General features: G+C 47.4%; 1 protein-coding gene across 8 annotated transcripts in view; it reads right to left on the reverse strand.

Annotated features, from left to right (window-relative positions):
• The window catches only part of ROBO3 (roundabout guidance receptor 3), a 271,458-nt gene that overhangs the window by 68,889 nt on the left and 184,728 nt on the right, over positions 1-17,841 (reverse strand). For all 8 annotated transcript variants that reach the window (XM_053269999.1, XM_053269998.1, XM_053269997.1 and 5 more), the window contains 4 exons: positions 6,709-6,866; positions 5,951-6,071; positions 4,445-4,583; positions 1,255-1,382 (listed from right to left, as the gene is read on the reverse strand). In XM_053269999.1, coding sequence (XP_053125974.1) covers positions 1,255-1,382; positions 4,445-4,583; positions 5,951-6,071; positions 6,709-6,866 — 546 coding nt within the window. The remainder of the gene's footprint in view (positions 1-1,254; positions 1,383-4,444; positions 4,584-5,950; positions 6,072-6,708; positions 6,867-17,841) is intronic.

Consider the following 17,841-nt stretch of genomic DNA (forward strand, 5'->3'; position numbering starts at 1 on the left):
CCCCAGCTGCGATGGCCTTTGGCTGGCAATTATGGGAGCTGTAGTCAACAACAGCTGGGATTCCCTGTTGGAGGGAAGACTGGTTGGAACTCTAACTAAATTTCCCTCTCGTCGTTCCGGAATTAGTCTTCAGTTCAACCAGCTACTGTATTCCTTAAAGGAACTACACACCCCAAAATGCACTGCACCCTGGGGTCCTTTGGAAAAGTGAGTGTCTTTTTTAAATGCCCATTTTTTTTCATTCTTCATTTAAAGACTAGACTAGCCAAGAGACTAGCCAAGTGGTGGGTGGTGGCAGTGGTGGAGGTGGCAAGAGAAGCACCACCACCAGAGGCAAGCCAAGCCGCCAGTCAAGTGGCCTCTGCTGTGGCAGCACAACAGGCAAGTCAAGCCATGGTGGCTGTTGCTGTTGCCAGTGATCCGGGGCAGCTAATTACTGGATATTGTAATCCTGTGTAAAGGCAAGAGAGAAGAAGGCAGAGAAAGGGTGGCAACGTCAGGAGGGCAGGTGAAATGTTGGGTCAATATCATCCTGACTACAACAGTGTTGGTGGTGGGGAGCACGCTGGTCCACCATTTTGGGGGGTGGAGGTCAGATCTGAATGGGTCAGAATGGATTCAACGTTTTTACATGTGCACAGGCAATGGCCTGGTTCACACAATTGTTCGAATCTAGGTTTGATGTGGGTTACTGACATTAGCATGACTGTGTAAACCCACACCAAGGCGAGAATCTCCAATTAATCTCAGGCCATAAACCACTTTGGTGTGGGTTCACACAATCACGCTAATGCCAGTAACCCACATTAAGCCTAGATCTGAACGAAGGCGTGGACCTGGCCAATGTGTCTATATGCTCGCCCACATTGTTGACCTAAACCAAGGCACAGACTGAAAACTCTGTCATGCTGTACATGCACACTGACAGGAATACAGTCTGGAAAATTGTATTTTCCAGGTAACGTAATGTATTGGTGGAACCTTTGCAAAGAAGAATGAGTCACCAGGAACTGGGAATTTCAGATCTGGGGGGGTGGGGGAGGAATCAATTAGGGAGAATTTTGTAGGTAACCCTATTGGCTTGTTCCCAGTTCCCACCAGTCCTTGGTGCTAGATTTGATCAACTTGTGTTTCCAAGGAGAAGGCGAGACACAACGGGCTCCATTAAAGGTGCCCAGAGAGGATATTTGCTGCAATTATCTTATCCCCACAATGCATCTCGCAGAACCCTGCAACCAACTGAGCAATACTTACCATGGACACTAAGGGAGCCTGAGGCCTCAGATTTCCCCACACTGTTCTCGGCGACGCAGGTGTAGGTGCCTTCATCCTCTGCACTCACCCGGCTGATGCGCAAAGTGTTGTCATTCTGAATTTCTGACCTTGGTTTGAAAAAACAACAACAGGACAGCTGTCATGAGGCCCCATAAGACAGACACCAGCAACAGTCACTGGAGGTACTGTGCTGGGGGTGGATAGGGCCAGTTACTCTGCCCCTGCTAAATAAAGAGAATCACCATGTTAAAAGGTGCCTCTTTGCCCAGTTAGCAGGGGTCATCACTCTTGATTATTGGCCACTGTGGCTGGGGATTATGGGAGTCCTAGTCCTAGTTGGAGGCCCAAAGCTGTGCAGTCCTGATCTAATGTAAATGAGTGGTAAGAGATTCAGAACAAATAAAAGGAAGTGAGTCTTCAGATAACAATTATTGTATGGAATGTATTGCCATGGCTTGCATTGATGGCCACTAGCCTAGTTAGCTTTAAAGGGGATTAGATGGATTCAAGGAGGGCAAGTCTATCAGTGGCTAGTAGTCACCATGGCTTTATGCTGCCTTGAGGTTCAGGGCAGCGACGGCAGGAGAGGGGGTATGCCTTCATTTCCTACTTGTGGATTTCCCAGAGGCATCTGGTGGGCCATTGTGGGAAACAGGAGGCTAGTCTAGACAGAACTCTGATCAGATCCAGGGCTGAACAACTTCAGCCCTCCTGCAGTTGTGGGACTACAACTCCCATCATCCCTGATGACTGGACACTGTGGCCGAGGATAATGGGTGTTGTAGTCCCACAACAGCTGGAGGGCTGGTGTTGAGAAGTTTGAAGTAGTTTGAAGGGTAGGTGGGTGGGGGTCAGAATGAAGTGGGCCCCCTTGAAGCAGGGCCGGAGATGGTGAACGTAGATTTGGGACCCTTCAGAAGCTCCAAAGTGGTCCCTGAAGTGATGCAGCCCCACTCTGCACGGACCTATTGTCAACTGTAACTGGAACTAGAGATTTGAAGGCCTGGGGGAAAATTAGAATACTGAAAAATACAGGCGGTGTTTTTTCCACACCCTCCACTGGTCTTCACACCTTTAACTGGAACTTAGGCAAGCATCCCTTTCTCAGCTCGGCTTCCTACGGTCTTTTTAAAGTGGAATATCTGACCCTGGGACTTCCACGCGGCCGACCCTGTGGTCTCCAGCATGCAAATGACAGCTTCTCACATGCGTTCCAGGGAAAGCATCATTATGCCGGGCTCTGCTATGGCAAGGATGGCCATCGGCAACAGTTAACTTGCATTTCTGCAACGAGAAGTGTTCACTGGGACTGGAAAATGAAAGCGAAATCCCCCTGATGGTCCCTTCTCGGCAGTCCCATTTTCAGGGACTATCAACCGAATTGAAAAGAGCGATTGCCCACGTTGCATGCGACATTAACCATTTTAACCATTTTTAAGCAATTGTTTAGGCCCACTGGTACAAGCCCCTTATTCGTCCTCCCATGCAGTTTGGGAATGTCATCCATTAGGCGCCTATCTCAAAAATCTGCTCCCTTTTCATGCTGGCGCTTTTTGAAAAAGAAAAAGAAAAATGAATATGGGCATCATTAATTCCACAGCAACTTGTGCAATTGTCTGTGGTAATGTTTATAGGCAATTCCATTGCACCTAATGCCTCATTGTGCGGGGGATTAAGCAGAATTGGGCTGCTTCACCCTGAAATCAAGACAAGGGCGTCTTTTCTGAACAACGTTCCAATTCTGCCACAGCCATTTGGAACTGGTTTGGCTGACCATTGTGGGATCCACAGCGTAGCAGAACGAGCTTTTCTTGGAGGTCTGAATTGCGTTCCGACCATTGTGATGATTGCTTGTAATTTCCACAGGTCTTTTAAAGTGCAGTGTGGTTGATGGCCCTTATTTTATTGATGGGGGAGGAGTTCGCTGATAGATACTGCCTGGCCCAAGGGCATTCAGTGAGTGTATGCCTAAGAAGGGACCAATTCTCTGCCTACAGTCAAGGCCAGGAGCAGGCAACCTTGTCTCTCCAGGGTTTAACAACAACTCATTGAACTACAACTCCCATCATCCCCAGTCACAATAAATTGTGGTTGGGGTGATGGGAGTTGTAGTTCAATGACAGCTGGGGATGATGGGATTTGTAGTTCAACAACAGCAGGCAAAACAAGGTTGCCTACCCTTGTTGAGGTATCCAAGATCTTTATCCAGAGCACAGTTTCTTAACCTTGGGCCCCCAGATGTTGTTGGATTACAATTCCCAGAATCCCCAGCCACATCTGGGGGCCCAAGGTTAAGAAACCCCAATCTAGAGCACGATTTAATGTTCTCCCTTCTCTATCATTGCAAGGTAGGTTTCATAATATACCTTATAAAGAATGGATTTGTCCATGTGGGTCAGGTGAGACTGAAACCATTGGGCATGTGATACTTTATTGTTCCTTTTATAGGGACGTAATGTTACAACATTTTTAATACATCTACCAAGATGTTCAGAAAAAATATGTTTCCTTCCTTGGTGGCAGATATCACTGACACTGTTGCCAAGTTTTGTGCAGCGGCTATCAGAATCTGCCAAGAGATTGTAATGGGTGCTAAGCTGGAATGTGATTACTGAATATCAAAGTATATTCGTCGAATAAATATTCATCCTATTTGTATTCGCATGTAAAAGTTTATCTGGTGTGAGGTCTGAAAGGTAAATGTGCCATTTTGGTTTTATGCATGTGTTTACTACGCAAGGGAGGAGAGCTGGTCTTGTGGGAGCAAGCATGACTTGCCCCCTTTGCTAAGCAGGGTCTGCCCTGGTTTGCATTTGAATGAGTGGCTACGTGTGTCAGCAGGGGAGGGGGCAGCTCTGGGAAGAGCAGAAGGTTCTAAGTTCCCTCCCTGGCATCCCCGAGATAGGGCTAAGAGAGATTCCTGCCTGCAACCTTGGAGAAGCCGCTGCCAGTCTGTGAAGACAATACTGAGCTAGATAGGCCAATGGTCTGACTCGGTATATGGCAGCTGCCTATGTTCCTATGTTCCTATGGTTTTATGCAGTCCTGATTTGGTCACAGACTGTAATAAACTTCAACTAGAACTTGAAGTAGCCTTGTTCAATACTTCTGTCTAGACTACACCAGGGGATTCTTGGCCAAGGCAAAAAGCCCCAGAGGTGTCACTTACCTCCCCCGGGGAAGCTCCCCTTCCTCCTTGCGCCAACGGGAAGTTGGCACGGGGTCCCCCTGTGCTTCACAGTGGAAATTCACGGTGTCCTCAGCAAGCACCACCTGATTGATGGGCCTCTTGATGAAGGTGGGACGTTCTGTCAAGAGTCAAGGCAGAAACAGAGGGTCTGAGACAAAGGATTGGTGCTGTGCGGGTGGGGAGGAGAGCTGGTCTGGTGGTAGTGAGTCTGAATTGTTCCTTTAAACTTTTATTTTATTTTTTATCTTTAAAAAAACAAATTTACAACGCTAAACAATCTCAAACCAAACACAAACACCAAAAGGTAATACGACAAACTCTGATTCATCAATCCATCCACATTCTAATATTGTCTGAGGTAGGAACATAGGAAGCTGCCATATACCGAGTCAGACTATAGGTCCATCTAGCTCAGTATTGTCTACACAAACTGGCAGCGGCTTCTCCAAGGTTGCAGACAAGAATCTCTCTCAGCCCTATTTCAGAGATGCTGCTAGGGAGGGAACTTGGAACCTTCTGCTCTTCCCTGAGCAGATCCATCCCCTGAGGGGAATATTTTCCAGTGCTCACACATCAAGTCCCCCATTCATATGCAACCAGGGTAGACCCCGCTTAGCTAAGGGGATAAGTCATGCTTGCTACTACAAGACCAGCTCTCCTATGGAAAACAACCATAATTTTCCCAATTAGTGTAAAGAATAAAATCTGACCAAATTACATAAAAATAATTTTCTGTAGTCTGGTTTGAACGGGACTGAATAATATGGGTTAGTTTTTCTGAGATCGCGATATGCTGTAGGTTCTTGTCCTAGATGTCCATTGAGATGGATTGATTTTCCCAGTGTTTGGTTATAACTAATCTGGCAGCAGTTACCATAAACACAATTCATTTTTTAAAAAATTTCACATCTGTATTGACCCCAGAAAATAAATTTACTAACACCAGCCAGGGGCATCTGAATTGTTCCCTTTCTAAGCGGGGTCCGTCCTGGTTTGCATCTGGATAGGTGACTATATGTGAGTGCTGTCAGATATTCCTTTGTGGCAGAGCATCTGCAAGCGTCTATAAAGAAGGACCCAAGTTTAATTCCTGGCATCTCTATGTAGGGCTGGAAGAGACTCCTGCCTTGGAATTTCAGTCAATGCTGCCAATCAGTGTAAATGACAGTGAGCTTGGTGGACCAATGATCTAACTTTTACCAAGACAGCTTCCTTATGTTCCTATGTTCTGTGCTCCCATCACCGTGAATGCCCGTGTGATTGGGGAAGAAGGGAGCTGTAGTCTAACAACATCTGAGTTTGGAACCACCGTCTTAAGAAAACTGGGAGATCCAAAGGTGGGAGATTCAAACGTGGGAGATCCAAGTGGGAGTTCAAATGTGCCCTGATGGTGGGACCATTATCAGGCCCACAATCAGGCCATGTTTCAGCTCCCCTCCAGATAATTCTAGCCCCCGCACCCCGCCACATCCAGCTCCGACATACCAAACACCACCAGTTCCGCAGGCTCGCTGTCCCGTTCGCCCACCATGTTGGTCGCCACGCAGATGTACATGCCGGCGTCGCTTTTCCTTGTGTTCGACATCATCAGTTTCCCACCTCGAATCTGGAGTGAAATGACAACAGGAAACTCCACTCAAAGCTGTCCACAGAAGATGCTTTACTGGCTTGTACAATTAGAAAGAGGTCACACTGAGCGCCTGGTTGTGGGGACATTTGCTGCAGATGTCCCGAGCAGTATTCCCTGGGATGGGGATTCTCAGATGTTGTTGACTACAACTTCCATCATGCCCAGCCAAAGCCCACTGTAGCTGGGAATGGGAATGATGGGAGTTCTACTCAACAATATCGAAGAACCTGTTACAGGGAACACTAGTCTTGTGCTGACCCCGCAAACTGGCCCTTCTTCCACAGACATCTTCTGTGGACATCTCAATGCTCTACCAGCACATTTTCCATTGACATCCTGATGCCTTTCTGGCACCTCCCTATATCACCTGGGGGTGGGCTTTTAATTGGAATGGCTGTTCTGTGGCCATTTGGATCAACAGCCCATCCCCACATGTTAAGCAATTGTATCAGGAGGGGGCATCAGGATGTCTGCAAAAGACCTACTGGGAGGGTTTTGAAACCTCTACGGAAGACGTCTTGACAGGCACACTCTTGAGGTCCATCCACATGCTATGTTCAACATCCATACAAGGAGTGCTGCCTTTGGTTCCAGACTTGGAGTTCTGTCTCACCGTAATGCGCTCATCCTTATCACTGATGCGGACATTGTTCTTCTTCCAGGAGATGGTCGGCTCCGGGTGTCCTCTCGGCGGGATGCACTCCATCACAGCCGGCTCACCTGCGGCCACTACGACATCACTGGGAGCCTGACGGAAATCGTCTCTCAGGACTGCAAGAAAGAGAGAAAGGTGTGAGTTACCCCTGGAGAGGGGAACAAAAGCAGTAGAGAGGCAGCAGTGGTATGAGCCTCTAGCTCAGTGGCAGAGCATCTGCTCTGCAAGTAGAAGGTCCCATTCAACCCCTGGCATCTCTAGGTAGGGCTGGGAAAGGCTCTCCAAGGTTTCAGGCAGGGGTCTTCCCCAGCCCTACCTGCAGATGCCAGGGAGTGAACCCAGGACAGATGCTCTTCCACTGGGCTATGGCCCCATCCCCTAAGGAAAATATCTTACAGTGCTCACCTGTGGTCACCCATCCAAACCAAGGCAGACCCTTCTTAGCAAATGGGACAATCATGTTTGCTACTACAAGAACTGCACCTCCTTAGTAAGGACGCTGGCCATTTTATCTCCCTAGATCAGGGCTGCTCAACTTCGTCCCTCCAGCTGTTTTGGACTACAACTCCCATAATCCCCAGCCAATAGCCAGGGGTTATGGGAATTGTAGGCCAACATCTGCAGGAAGGCCAAAGTTGAGCAGCCCTACCCTAGATCATTTACCCTCAAAACTTTAAAGCAGGCCTGCACAAATGAGTGACCCACTAATTCAAATGCAGCCCACCAGCATATTTGATGTCCAACCTAGAGCTTGATGGACCGAATTTTGCCAGGCACAGACATGCCTTGGCCTCCAAAGAAGAGCTGTTACGGCTGCAGGAATTTTGGTAGCCCACATTCAACCTAGATTCAAACGACTGTGTTAACAGGCCCACTGTCTTTTGGGGTTAGGTCAAAAATCTGCTTTCCAGGCAAGTTTTCTCTTCCTGCCCAAGACCATATGGAAGGAAAGACTAGGGTGGGGCGAGACGCCAGTACCAGGGCAGCTGGAATCTGCTGGGGAGATGACTCTGCCCCCCTCACCACTGCACACATGGTCTCACCCAGCCCAGTTCCTGTCCAGGAAGGAAGCTCAGGGGTTGGCCTGGCTTCTGGGAGGTTGGAGGAGTCTCCTCTCTATGTGGCTGTACTGACTTCTTCTGGGGTAGAGGAGAGAGTGGAGGAGGCTTCTTTAAACAACAGAAGCCTTTGGAAATAATCGATTCAACCTATAGGACCACAGGATTATTTATTGGAAATATTCAATTCAACCTATAGGACTGCATTCAATATCTGACACTTTGCTATAAAGGGTCAGTCTGGTGGATAGCGGAGTGAAAGGGGGAGCAGGGAATTATTTGCGAGGAAGCACCTGCCACCTCTTGCTAGCCCTTGAAGCCATCTCTGGGTGGTTTGTAGGAAAGGGGGAAAATCGAACTATGACTATAAAATACATTAAGATATCACTGCGTCAACTAAAGACGGTGAAGTATAAAAGGGCATCTCAGCCAGGGAATAAAACTGGCAGTTTTGAATATAGAAAAGCAAGGTCTGGGCTCATTTGCGTTGCCAGGTTGATGACTCCAGGGAAATCATCGCATTTTAGGCTGGGGACATCTAGGGGAAGTCCCAAACCTGGAACTGTCCCGAAGTATTTCCGTTCCCTGCCAGTAAATGATTTCCTGCCTTGTTTCTGATAATTGACCTGATTCCTTGCACACAGGACTTCACTGGTAACATTTAACACCTCTTCCCAGCTCGTTTCCTCTCTCGTTTCTGGTCCCAGCTTTAAGGGCAGCAGGAACTCACAACTCCCACGCAGGAAATGACACCCAGCCTGCCAGCTGCTCCCTCTGCTATTCCTCGCCTGCCCTTATCGGTCCGTCCCGACCATATGGTCTGGAGGGATGCTCTGAGATTCCCAGCAAAGCATCTCACCTATGCCAAGTGCAGCATGCCAACTTCCGATGCCAGCAGGCATCGACTCTTTGGACACTGGTTCCAAGTATGTGCAGACTGCGGCCAACTGAATACAGCACAATAACATCCTGTCCCTGTGCTGAAGTGCTCCCTGAACTGGTCAGGAAGTTGTGTTAGGCAGTACAGATGATAACAGTCCAAAATCAAGTGAGCAGCCTGTGAATGCTCCATCTTCACCCCAGCAGGATTTTGAACAATAGGGTTGAGAGCTAGTCTCGTGGTAGCCGGCATGCATTGTCCTCTTTGGTCCACCATGGTCAAACCATGGATTACCTTGGTTTGCATTTGGATAAGAGACTACACGTGAGTGCTATAAGAAATTGCCTTAGAGCAGGAGGTTCCCAACTTGTGATACTCCAGATGTTGCTGAACTACAACTCCCATAATCCTCTGGCCTCATCTCATCATCAGCTGGAGGATAAAATAGGTCCTGACAGTTGGCACAAGTTTTGTGAGCGCCTGAAATCCTGTCTTGTGAGACCTCAATGTCTCGCAAGACCATCCATATCCTGCTGGCTGTACCGTGTTATTCTGCCCCCTCCCTACTCTGCTCCACTGTCATGGCCGATGCTGATGAGTCTCCCTTGTCTGTCAGTGGCAGGGGCAAGGAGGGGTGATGTGGCTCCTCCCAGGTCCCGGGCAGAACTCCACAGTCCAAAATAAAGCAGGGATGGTGCTAAGTGTATGTCTCTGGGAAGAATGCCATAGAGGTGAGGGGTGGCAACTGAGAAATCTCTGTCACCACCCACTGCATCTCGAAAGGCAGGGGATCTGGAGCATGGGCTCTGTGATTATCTCAATAGACGAACACGTTCATACAGGAAGAGACGGTCCTTCAGATGGTCCATTTGGTGCCAAACTGCTCAGAGCTTTAATGGCCTAATTGACTGTAGTGACCAGTCTCACCTCCCTCTAAAGAGTTTAACAGGAAGTGAACCCTTGTCTTGACTGACAGGCTGGTGAACTCCAGGGCTCACACAAACAGTCCAACAGGTGGGTGGGACAGGAGGGCTGCAGGGGGGAATTCTGGGAACAAGAAAGGAAGTCATGGAAGAGAGTGTGGACTATCATGAGGTTGGATGCCTCACGGCTGGAGGCTGCAAGATAATCTTTCAGGGTGAGAGATCTGCAGGAGGCTTGATTCTCATCAGGAGTTTGGTGAGTCAAGGAAAAGGGAAGCCAGATCTTTGTGGCTTTGGGAACCCAGCTTAGGGAAAAATTTGTGTAGTCAGGCTTTGTGTCAGGAAATGTATTTAGATTTGTGTGTGTTTTTTGCATTTCCTAAATATCTGTTATTTGCAGCTAAGTAACTAAATAACTGCCCTGAGGCTTTTTGGAAGGGCGGTATAGAAATTGAATTTAAAAACATTTTTTTTTAAAAGAATGTGTCCCCCTAGAATCATCAGGGTGGTTTTGAAATATTGTTGGAACCAATTAAGTATTTTTGAGTGTTTCTAAAATGTTAAAAGCTTCAGATGGAACTAGTCTGTAGTAATGGAATAAAAGTTTTTTCTTTGTTTTTTAACTTTTACAAGCCTCCAAGGGTGGTCATTAACCCAGCCGTGGGGGGCAGGGATAAGGGGGATTTCTATGATGCAAAATGTGTCTCAAATATAGCATGGCCAAATTAATAATTAAGAATTAACTCCACGTTCAGGCAGACACACAGGAGAGAGAGATTTTAGGGGAAGCAAAGTGAAACGGGGATTGCTGGTCACCCCAAACTCCATTGGGAGAGACATTCTATAGAGATGGCTTGGTGGCAGTGAGATTTACCCTAACAGAATATTTTCTCCCCCCCCCCCCCGGGTTTTGGAAAGTTAAAGATTTTTAAGTCAGCCTGTCTGCTTCTCAAGCAGAGGAAAGGGATGACTTAGAGCTAGAGTCTTCCCTCGTGCTGCAGAACTGGTTTAGACCAGTCAGGGAGATTATCCAGTAACCTGGCCTGAGTCAGGAAAGGAATTTCCCACTACCCATTATCCGGTACATCGAGACTTTTGAAAACTGGAACTAGAAACATGCAGATATTTCAAGATTCATGGGACATGGCTGGCATGACAGGTCCCTGTCAGTAATGACATGTGTTGGTTTTGGTTAATTCATTTCTTGATCCAGGCCAGCTTTTGAATGTGGCTTTAGTTACTTGTATTCCAGTCCTGGAATAGAGGCAGGGCTAACAAACAGCCAGCAGCAAGAACACGGAAAAACTGTCTGCACTTGCCTTTCTGAACCTAATACCTATTTCATTAAATTATTAATATTCCCGATTCCACTCCACTGCCTTGTCATTGACATTTCTGAGAACTTTTCAAAGGGGCCTCATGGAGAAAACATTGTAGTAGTCTAGCCTGGATGTTGAAGGTAAGGTGTTCCATCGAGTCGGTTTCAACTCCTGGCGACCTCAGAGCCCTGTGGTTGTCTTTGGTAGAATACAGGAGGGGTTTACCATTGCCTCCAATCTTGGATGTTAAACGAGCATAAATTACCATGGCAAGCTCCTTGGGCCAGAGACCTATCTTCCCAATTATTGGTAAAGTTACACAATGATAGATGGTTCCCAAGAAACCTAAGAGTACATGAGAAGTCGCACGCTACATCCATTGAAAATATTTATATTTCACTTTTTAACGAAGCAGCATTTGGCAAAAGGAATGAGATGTCAGAGTTCATGATGGTTGCTGGACTCAAGAGCTCAGATGTCTGAACTAAATAAATTTGTATTCAACAAGTGGAACCTATGGCAAAAATGTGTCCGATCTGAAACCTCATCTGTTAGATTGGTGAAGAAGGGACAGAATAGGGGATTGATGGGTATTGGGAAGGTGAAATGTAGGGCTGAGAATGTCTTGTCAGAATGGCTTGCTTTGTTTGGCATAGTATATTTGTTACTTCTACAATTTTTCTTTTCTTGTTAAGGTTTCTTTCTTTTTTTCTTTAGGATGTTCTCTCTTTGTTTTCCTGTTTGACATTTCCTCCCATTTTTCTTTATATAGCCTGTGTCTTGTGTAGCTGTTAATATCAACTGTCACCACCTGTCACCCACAGTCAATGGCTTTCTTTGTTCCATCCCTCACCCTCATTCCCAGTTCTTTCTCTCACCCTCCTCCCTGCAACTTCCAATGTTATTGGCTGTGCCCTGTTGATTGACAGGGGAAGAAGAACTTCTTTTCGGGACCTTCATTTGAGCATCCCGTGGCTGCAAGGCTCTCTGCTTGGTGGGGGAAGGTTCTGGGGGAGGGTATGCCTTGTGGTCCCCCCCACCCCCATGTGCCTCCCCTGATCCTTAACTGGTCCTTGCAGGGACTCTGCACTAGTGCTCCCTGTCACAGGGATTCCCAGACGTCATTGACTATAACTCCCATAATCCCCAGCCAAAGACTAATGCAGCCAAGGGTGATGGGAGTTGTAGTCAACAATATCTGGGGATCTCTGTTACAGGGAACACTGCTCTGTAGCTACCCACATACCCTGTTAGCAGTCAGCAATACAGTAAGTAATAGATGCTGTATTCACAAGTTGTGTCCTGTAAATTGCTACCACGGAGGAGATGTATTAGGTACCGAAAGATGGAAAAAAGAGAAAGGGGTCAGGAGCAAGAAGTGCCAACTTCTCTTGACAAGCACCAGTAAACCTGCGGCTGAGAAGATGAATGGACTCTGTGCCTTCCCACAGGCAAAGACCTGAACGCACACCCGGCCTGAGTGCTCCGTCCCTCCTCTGCCTTCTCCAGCCCCTCTGAATTATTAACAGCCTCTAACTCACCACCTTTTTCCTTGCCTCCTGTATTTACCGCGGCACAACTAATTATCCCTCCTCGGAGTTGCTCTCTAATCAGCTGCTGTGCGCCAAAATAATTCAGCATTTTATAACCATTACAGAGAAATGTCAGGGCTTTATTGCACAAGTGCCTGTCAGAGACTATTTATTGCGTTGGTGAGACTTCCTCGGCTTGTAAAAGGCACCTACGCAGCTGCTGTCGCCAGAGAAGCAACAACAACAATTCATTTCGCTTGGGTTTATGATCCTAGAGAGTTCGCCTCTCGCTCTTGGCACCTGATGAACCTGCAGCCCAGAGGCGCTTGAGGAAATGATCGCTGGGAATCAGGAGAGTGAGAGGAAGCAAAACCAGTTCTCTGCTTTCTAGCAGCAGGGCCAGCTTGAGCCAGGCAAGGTCCTTGAGGGACCGCAAGGCTGTTAAAAAAGGCCATCATGAATCAGATGGCTGGAGACATGAAGGAGGCATGTTTGCATCTGGAGTCAGAAGATTCCCAAACTTCTAACATCTGATGCACGCTCCCCCCCCCCATATAAATTTCAGATACCCTAAACATCCTGTATTCTACCAAAGACAACCACAGGGTTCTGTGGTCGTCAGGACTCAACACCGACTCAGTGGCACACTTTACCATTAAACCTCCCAAGGTTTATTATTATTATTATTATTTCTTGTTTACACAGTCAGACAGGTGTTATTGACTGGTTTGTTTTATCCAGACATCGAGTCCTTCCCAAGGACCTGGGATGGCTGAATTTTATTGTCAGTGTTGTTGCTGCTGCTGCTGCTGCTGCTGTTATTGTTGTTGCTGTTGTTGTTGTTATTATTATTATTATTATTAATAATAAAAACTTTTATAGTTTATAGTTTAGTTTAAGACTGTGCAAGAGTGCAAATTAGTAGTGCTCATCACCTCTCTGTAGTCTTCTCTGTAAGGCCGGGTCTACAGAGGAAGCTGACAGAGGAAGCCAAACGAGGCAGTAGAATGTCAAGGCGGTGAGGAGTCACCATTTTTAATCCACCCCCAAATGAAAAACAGCTCCCATCAGCAGAAAAGCAACACAGCGGGGAGTGGGTTGGGCTGGGTTAGACGTTTCTCCTTGAGGCGAACGTTTTCTATTTGCAGTTTTCTATTTATCCTTTTCAGGACAGAGAAAAATTCCACCTTCCTACAACCTGAAGGAGTATAGAATCATAGTATGTTAGAGCTAGAAGGGACCTTGGAGATCTCCCAATCCATCCTCCTTCTAAATGCAGGAAACGTTTACAGCATCCATAACAGAGGGCTGCCAGGGTCCAAGTGGCTCTCAGGGTAGAGTCCGCTCTACTTCCACATTCTGCTAATTTGTTTAGTTATTTGATGTATGTAACATCTAGCATTCACAACTCCTTGAAGAATCCTTCACACAAGAGGGACTAGGGTGACTGGTCTCAGCACCTCACCTAGGTCCAAGGATACAGCTCTGACTCAGAGAATTGCCTTGAGGGTCCAACAGGTGACACACAGCCCCCCCCCCAGCACTGGTAGAGTCATTATCTGTGAAACTGGACAAGGCCCATCTAAGCCACAGAAGCTCCTTCAAAGGGAGGGTGGCACCAGCCAACTTAGCCAGCTAGCAAACATACATAAGCCTGCTGTAGGCAGCAGACTTTTGCTGGAACAACATCTTAGCTACTCTGGTATTAATCTTCAGCATAGCCTCAGGTCTGTGCAAGGTCCTGATCTCCTTACCTGACTTCTGCTCTCTTGTGGAACTGTCCAAGGTCTGAATCCTTCCCATGACTCTTGCCTTCCTGCTGAAACTCTGGCTTGGCCAACACCCCCATCTAGAATGGGATAGGTGTCCATGGGGGGGCAAGGCTTTCTCAGCAGTGGCACTCAAGCTATGGAAGGGCCTTCCTAGAGAGGTACGCCTGCACCTCACACTGTTTTCCTTCAGAAAGGTAACTGAAACTATATTAGTTCTAGAGGTGAGCTTTCTAGATCTTCTAAAGTGGTCTTGCTAGAACTTGTGTTTCTTCTGCTCTCTCTGCTCTTGTGCTGTTGGTTGCTATTACCGTACTCTAGTTTTATCTGAATATAAGCCATCTTCAGCACATTTCTCTGTAGAAAGTCAGAGAATAAAGTAATAAAATGAAATACCTAATGTGGTGGCTGGGATCAACTGTGGCTCACTCTTGGAGCACCTGCTGCTTTATTGGCATCCTCAAACATATCACATATATGTGATATATATATACTTCAACATATCATCCTTAAATATATCAGGCAGGGTGTCGTTCCCCACCCCAAATCAAGCAGAGAGCAGCCCACCTCATACTTTACTGGGCTGGCTCCTAGAGCTGAAGAAATTTTTCTTCAGTACCATTATTTGGTAAGCCCCACTGACATTGTGGGGTAATCAAGGGGCAGGACTGAAGTCCCAGAGCAGCTGTCACTTTGTTCCAACTTTGCCATCAAAGGAAACACCAGTGGCTCCATCCCGACAGCTTTCCAAGTGTGCCCCACCCATCAGCACTTGAGTCTGTGCTTACTAGACATTAATAGCGTGTCAATAAGCCATTTAACTTCAACCAAGTAATGCACCATAAATATTCATACCTAAGAGTAATATACTGAAATAATCTTGCCAGTAATGAGCAATAAAAGACGGATATATTGCTTATTAAATATTTATATCTACAACCTGAGAGTATTACCGCGACGGCTGCCTTTGGAGAGAACCGGGTGCAGCAATGCAATAAAAGGGGGAAAGAAGCACTCTAGTAATTTTGGAGTGACTCCACTCATATCATTGTGCTGTCCGGACTTCAAGTGCAACTGTGATGGCAAAGTGTTGTGTGCCAGAGAAGGCTGGGAGGTGTTCCCCCCCCCCGCCACCTGCCTCATTACAACCAAGTCAGAGAGCGGAACCTTCCCCCTCTGGGCTGCAAAGGTGGATGTCCTGGTGCAGCAAGGAAAAGTGATTCTGACTCTTGTGGCCCAAGCATTGAGCCAACCTATGGTCCAATCACTGAATTGATTATTGGGCCAACCATTGGGCCAACCAATAGGCCAACCAATGGGCCAATCACTGGGTCAGCTACTGGGTTAACCATAGGTCAACAAATGGGCCAATCACTTGCTCAACTACAGGGCCTCCCAACTGGCCAACCAATGGGCCAATCACTGGGTCAGCTATTGGGTCAACCAACAGGCCAACCAATGGGCCAAACACTGGGTCAAATATTGGGCCAACCCATAGGGCAATCACTGGGTCAATTACTGGGCCAACCAATGGTCCAATCACTGAGTCAACTACTGGGCCAACAAACATGCTAACTAATGGGCCAATCACTGGGTCAACTACTGGGTCAACGAATATGCCAACCAATGGGCCAATCACTGGGCTAAACAATGGGCCAATCACTGGATCAGCTACTGGGCCAACCATAGGTCAACAAATGGGCCAATCACTGGGTCAAGTACAGGCCGTCCAACAGGCCAATCACTGGTTCAACTATTGGGCAATCACTTGCTCAATCACTGGGCCAACCACTAGGCCAACCAATGGGCCAATCACTGGGTCAACTACTGGGCCAACAAATATGCCAACCAATGGGCCAATCACTGGGTCAACTATTGGGCCAATGAATGGGCTGATCACTGGGTCAACTATTGGGCCAACCAATGGGCCAATCGCTGGCTGAATTACTGGGCCAACCAATGGTCCCACAAGCACTCAAAAAAGACCATTCCTTCTCCAGTAAACCCTTGCCTAATCTGGAAAAGAACTGTACCAGGACACCTTTAGAAGTAAATTATACGGTGCTTACCAGTGGTACCGCTGCACCTGCAAGCTGTCTTGAGCAGTGGCCCTCTGTTTGGCATCCTGTGCAGCTGCGGTGCAGCTCCGGCACTCACCTGGCCTCTGCACATGTCAGCACAGTGTTGCTGACCAAGCAAATGACATTTGCGCATGCACAAAGGCCAGGTGAGTGCTGGAGCTGCACCGCTGCTGTACGGGATACCAGGTTGAGACAGCTTGCAGTTGCAATGGTACTGCTTGTATGCACCGTAAAATTTACTTTAAAAAGTGCCTCTCATCATCCCCACCCCCACCCCACCCAACGCCTGTCTCATCGGCTTCTGGGATTTCATTTGGCATTCAGTTTCAATAAGGACTAGATACTTAAAAAAAATATGAAAGCCCAAATCCTCATGATCCTGAATTCTGGACCTAAAATCAACTCTTCCATTTTTGCAATGTAAATGTGGCCCACACACAGCTGAGGATGAGCAACATCTGCTCAGTCTTCAAATCCAACATGTTCTCACCTTCATTTCTAAGCATCTCTATCCAACAACTCATACAGCCAGAGTCAAAGTCACTCTTTTCTAGCCCTCCCCATTGGCTCTCAAGACCATCATCCATTTTGTTTGACAGACAGCTCAAAACAGCTGTTCCTAGAGCAGAACTTTGATTTTCAGCACAGATTTATTCATATCCCTGGTTTTAGCCCTACCTGTAACTGATGCTGCAGCCTTACCCTTCTTTCTCTTCCTGCCTACTTGGAAGCAAAAGATTATTCATAGAGGCAGTTGTAAGTCTCATGTGATCTCTTCTGCCAAAGCAGAATCAGCAGCAAAGACTACCCTGAACGTCCCACCACTTGGAAAAGGGCATACAGAACAGCACTGACTCTACTGCATAGAATATTCTAAACTGATCTCTTGCGACTTGGTGGTCAGTCCCAAATGTGACACAGCTTGTGTCCTATTCATCTGATGTAGCGTGTAAACCAGGGCTGCTCAACTTCAGCCCTCTTGCAGATGTTGACCTTCAACACCCATAGTCCTTGACTACTGGCCACTGTGGCTGGGGATTATGGGAGTTGTAGTCCAAAAACAGCTGGAGGTCCAAAGTGGAGCAGCCCTGGGGTAAACTCTCCAGGAAGGGACTGTGTTAATTCAATGTTTCCTACATACCAGGGGGTGCTTACTGGGTGGTCACCTCCTCCCCCGCCCTGACTTCGCAGGAGCAGTGCCTCAAATTTGGGTCTGAGGTCAACTTGGAGATAGTTTGTCTTCAAGCTGGCTCCTGACAGGGTTTTGAAGTGCTGCCCCACAAAATGGAAGGATGGGGAGGTGCGGTGCAAGGCAACTGCTCAGCAAGCACCTACTGGTCCACAAGGCAGTTGCTGGGGGGTTGCCCGCCCTCCTTACCCCCCCCCCCATTTCATGGGGAACGCTCTTAAAAACCAGGTTGGGAGCCTGCTTGGAGTCTAAGAGCCCCTTCTCACAAGCAGTGAGAAAGCTTACCTCCCCACAGACGATCTGGTTCTTCCCTTTAGGTGGGCGGATCACCACCATCGCC

This window comes from Hemicordylus capensis, chromosome 8, assembly GCF_027244095.1.
Source record: "Hemicordylus capensis ecotype Gifberg chromosome 8, rHemCap1.1.pri, whole genome shotgun sequence".
NCBI lineage: Eukaryota > Metazoa > Chordata > Lepidosauria > Squamata > Cordylidae > Hemicordylus > Hemicordylus capensis.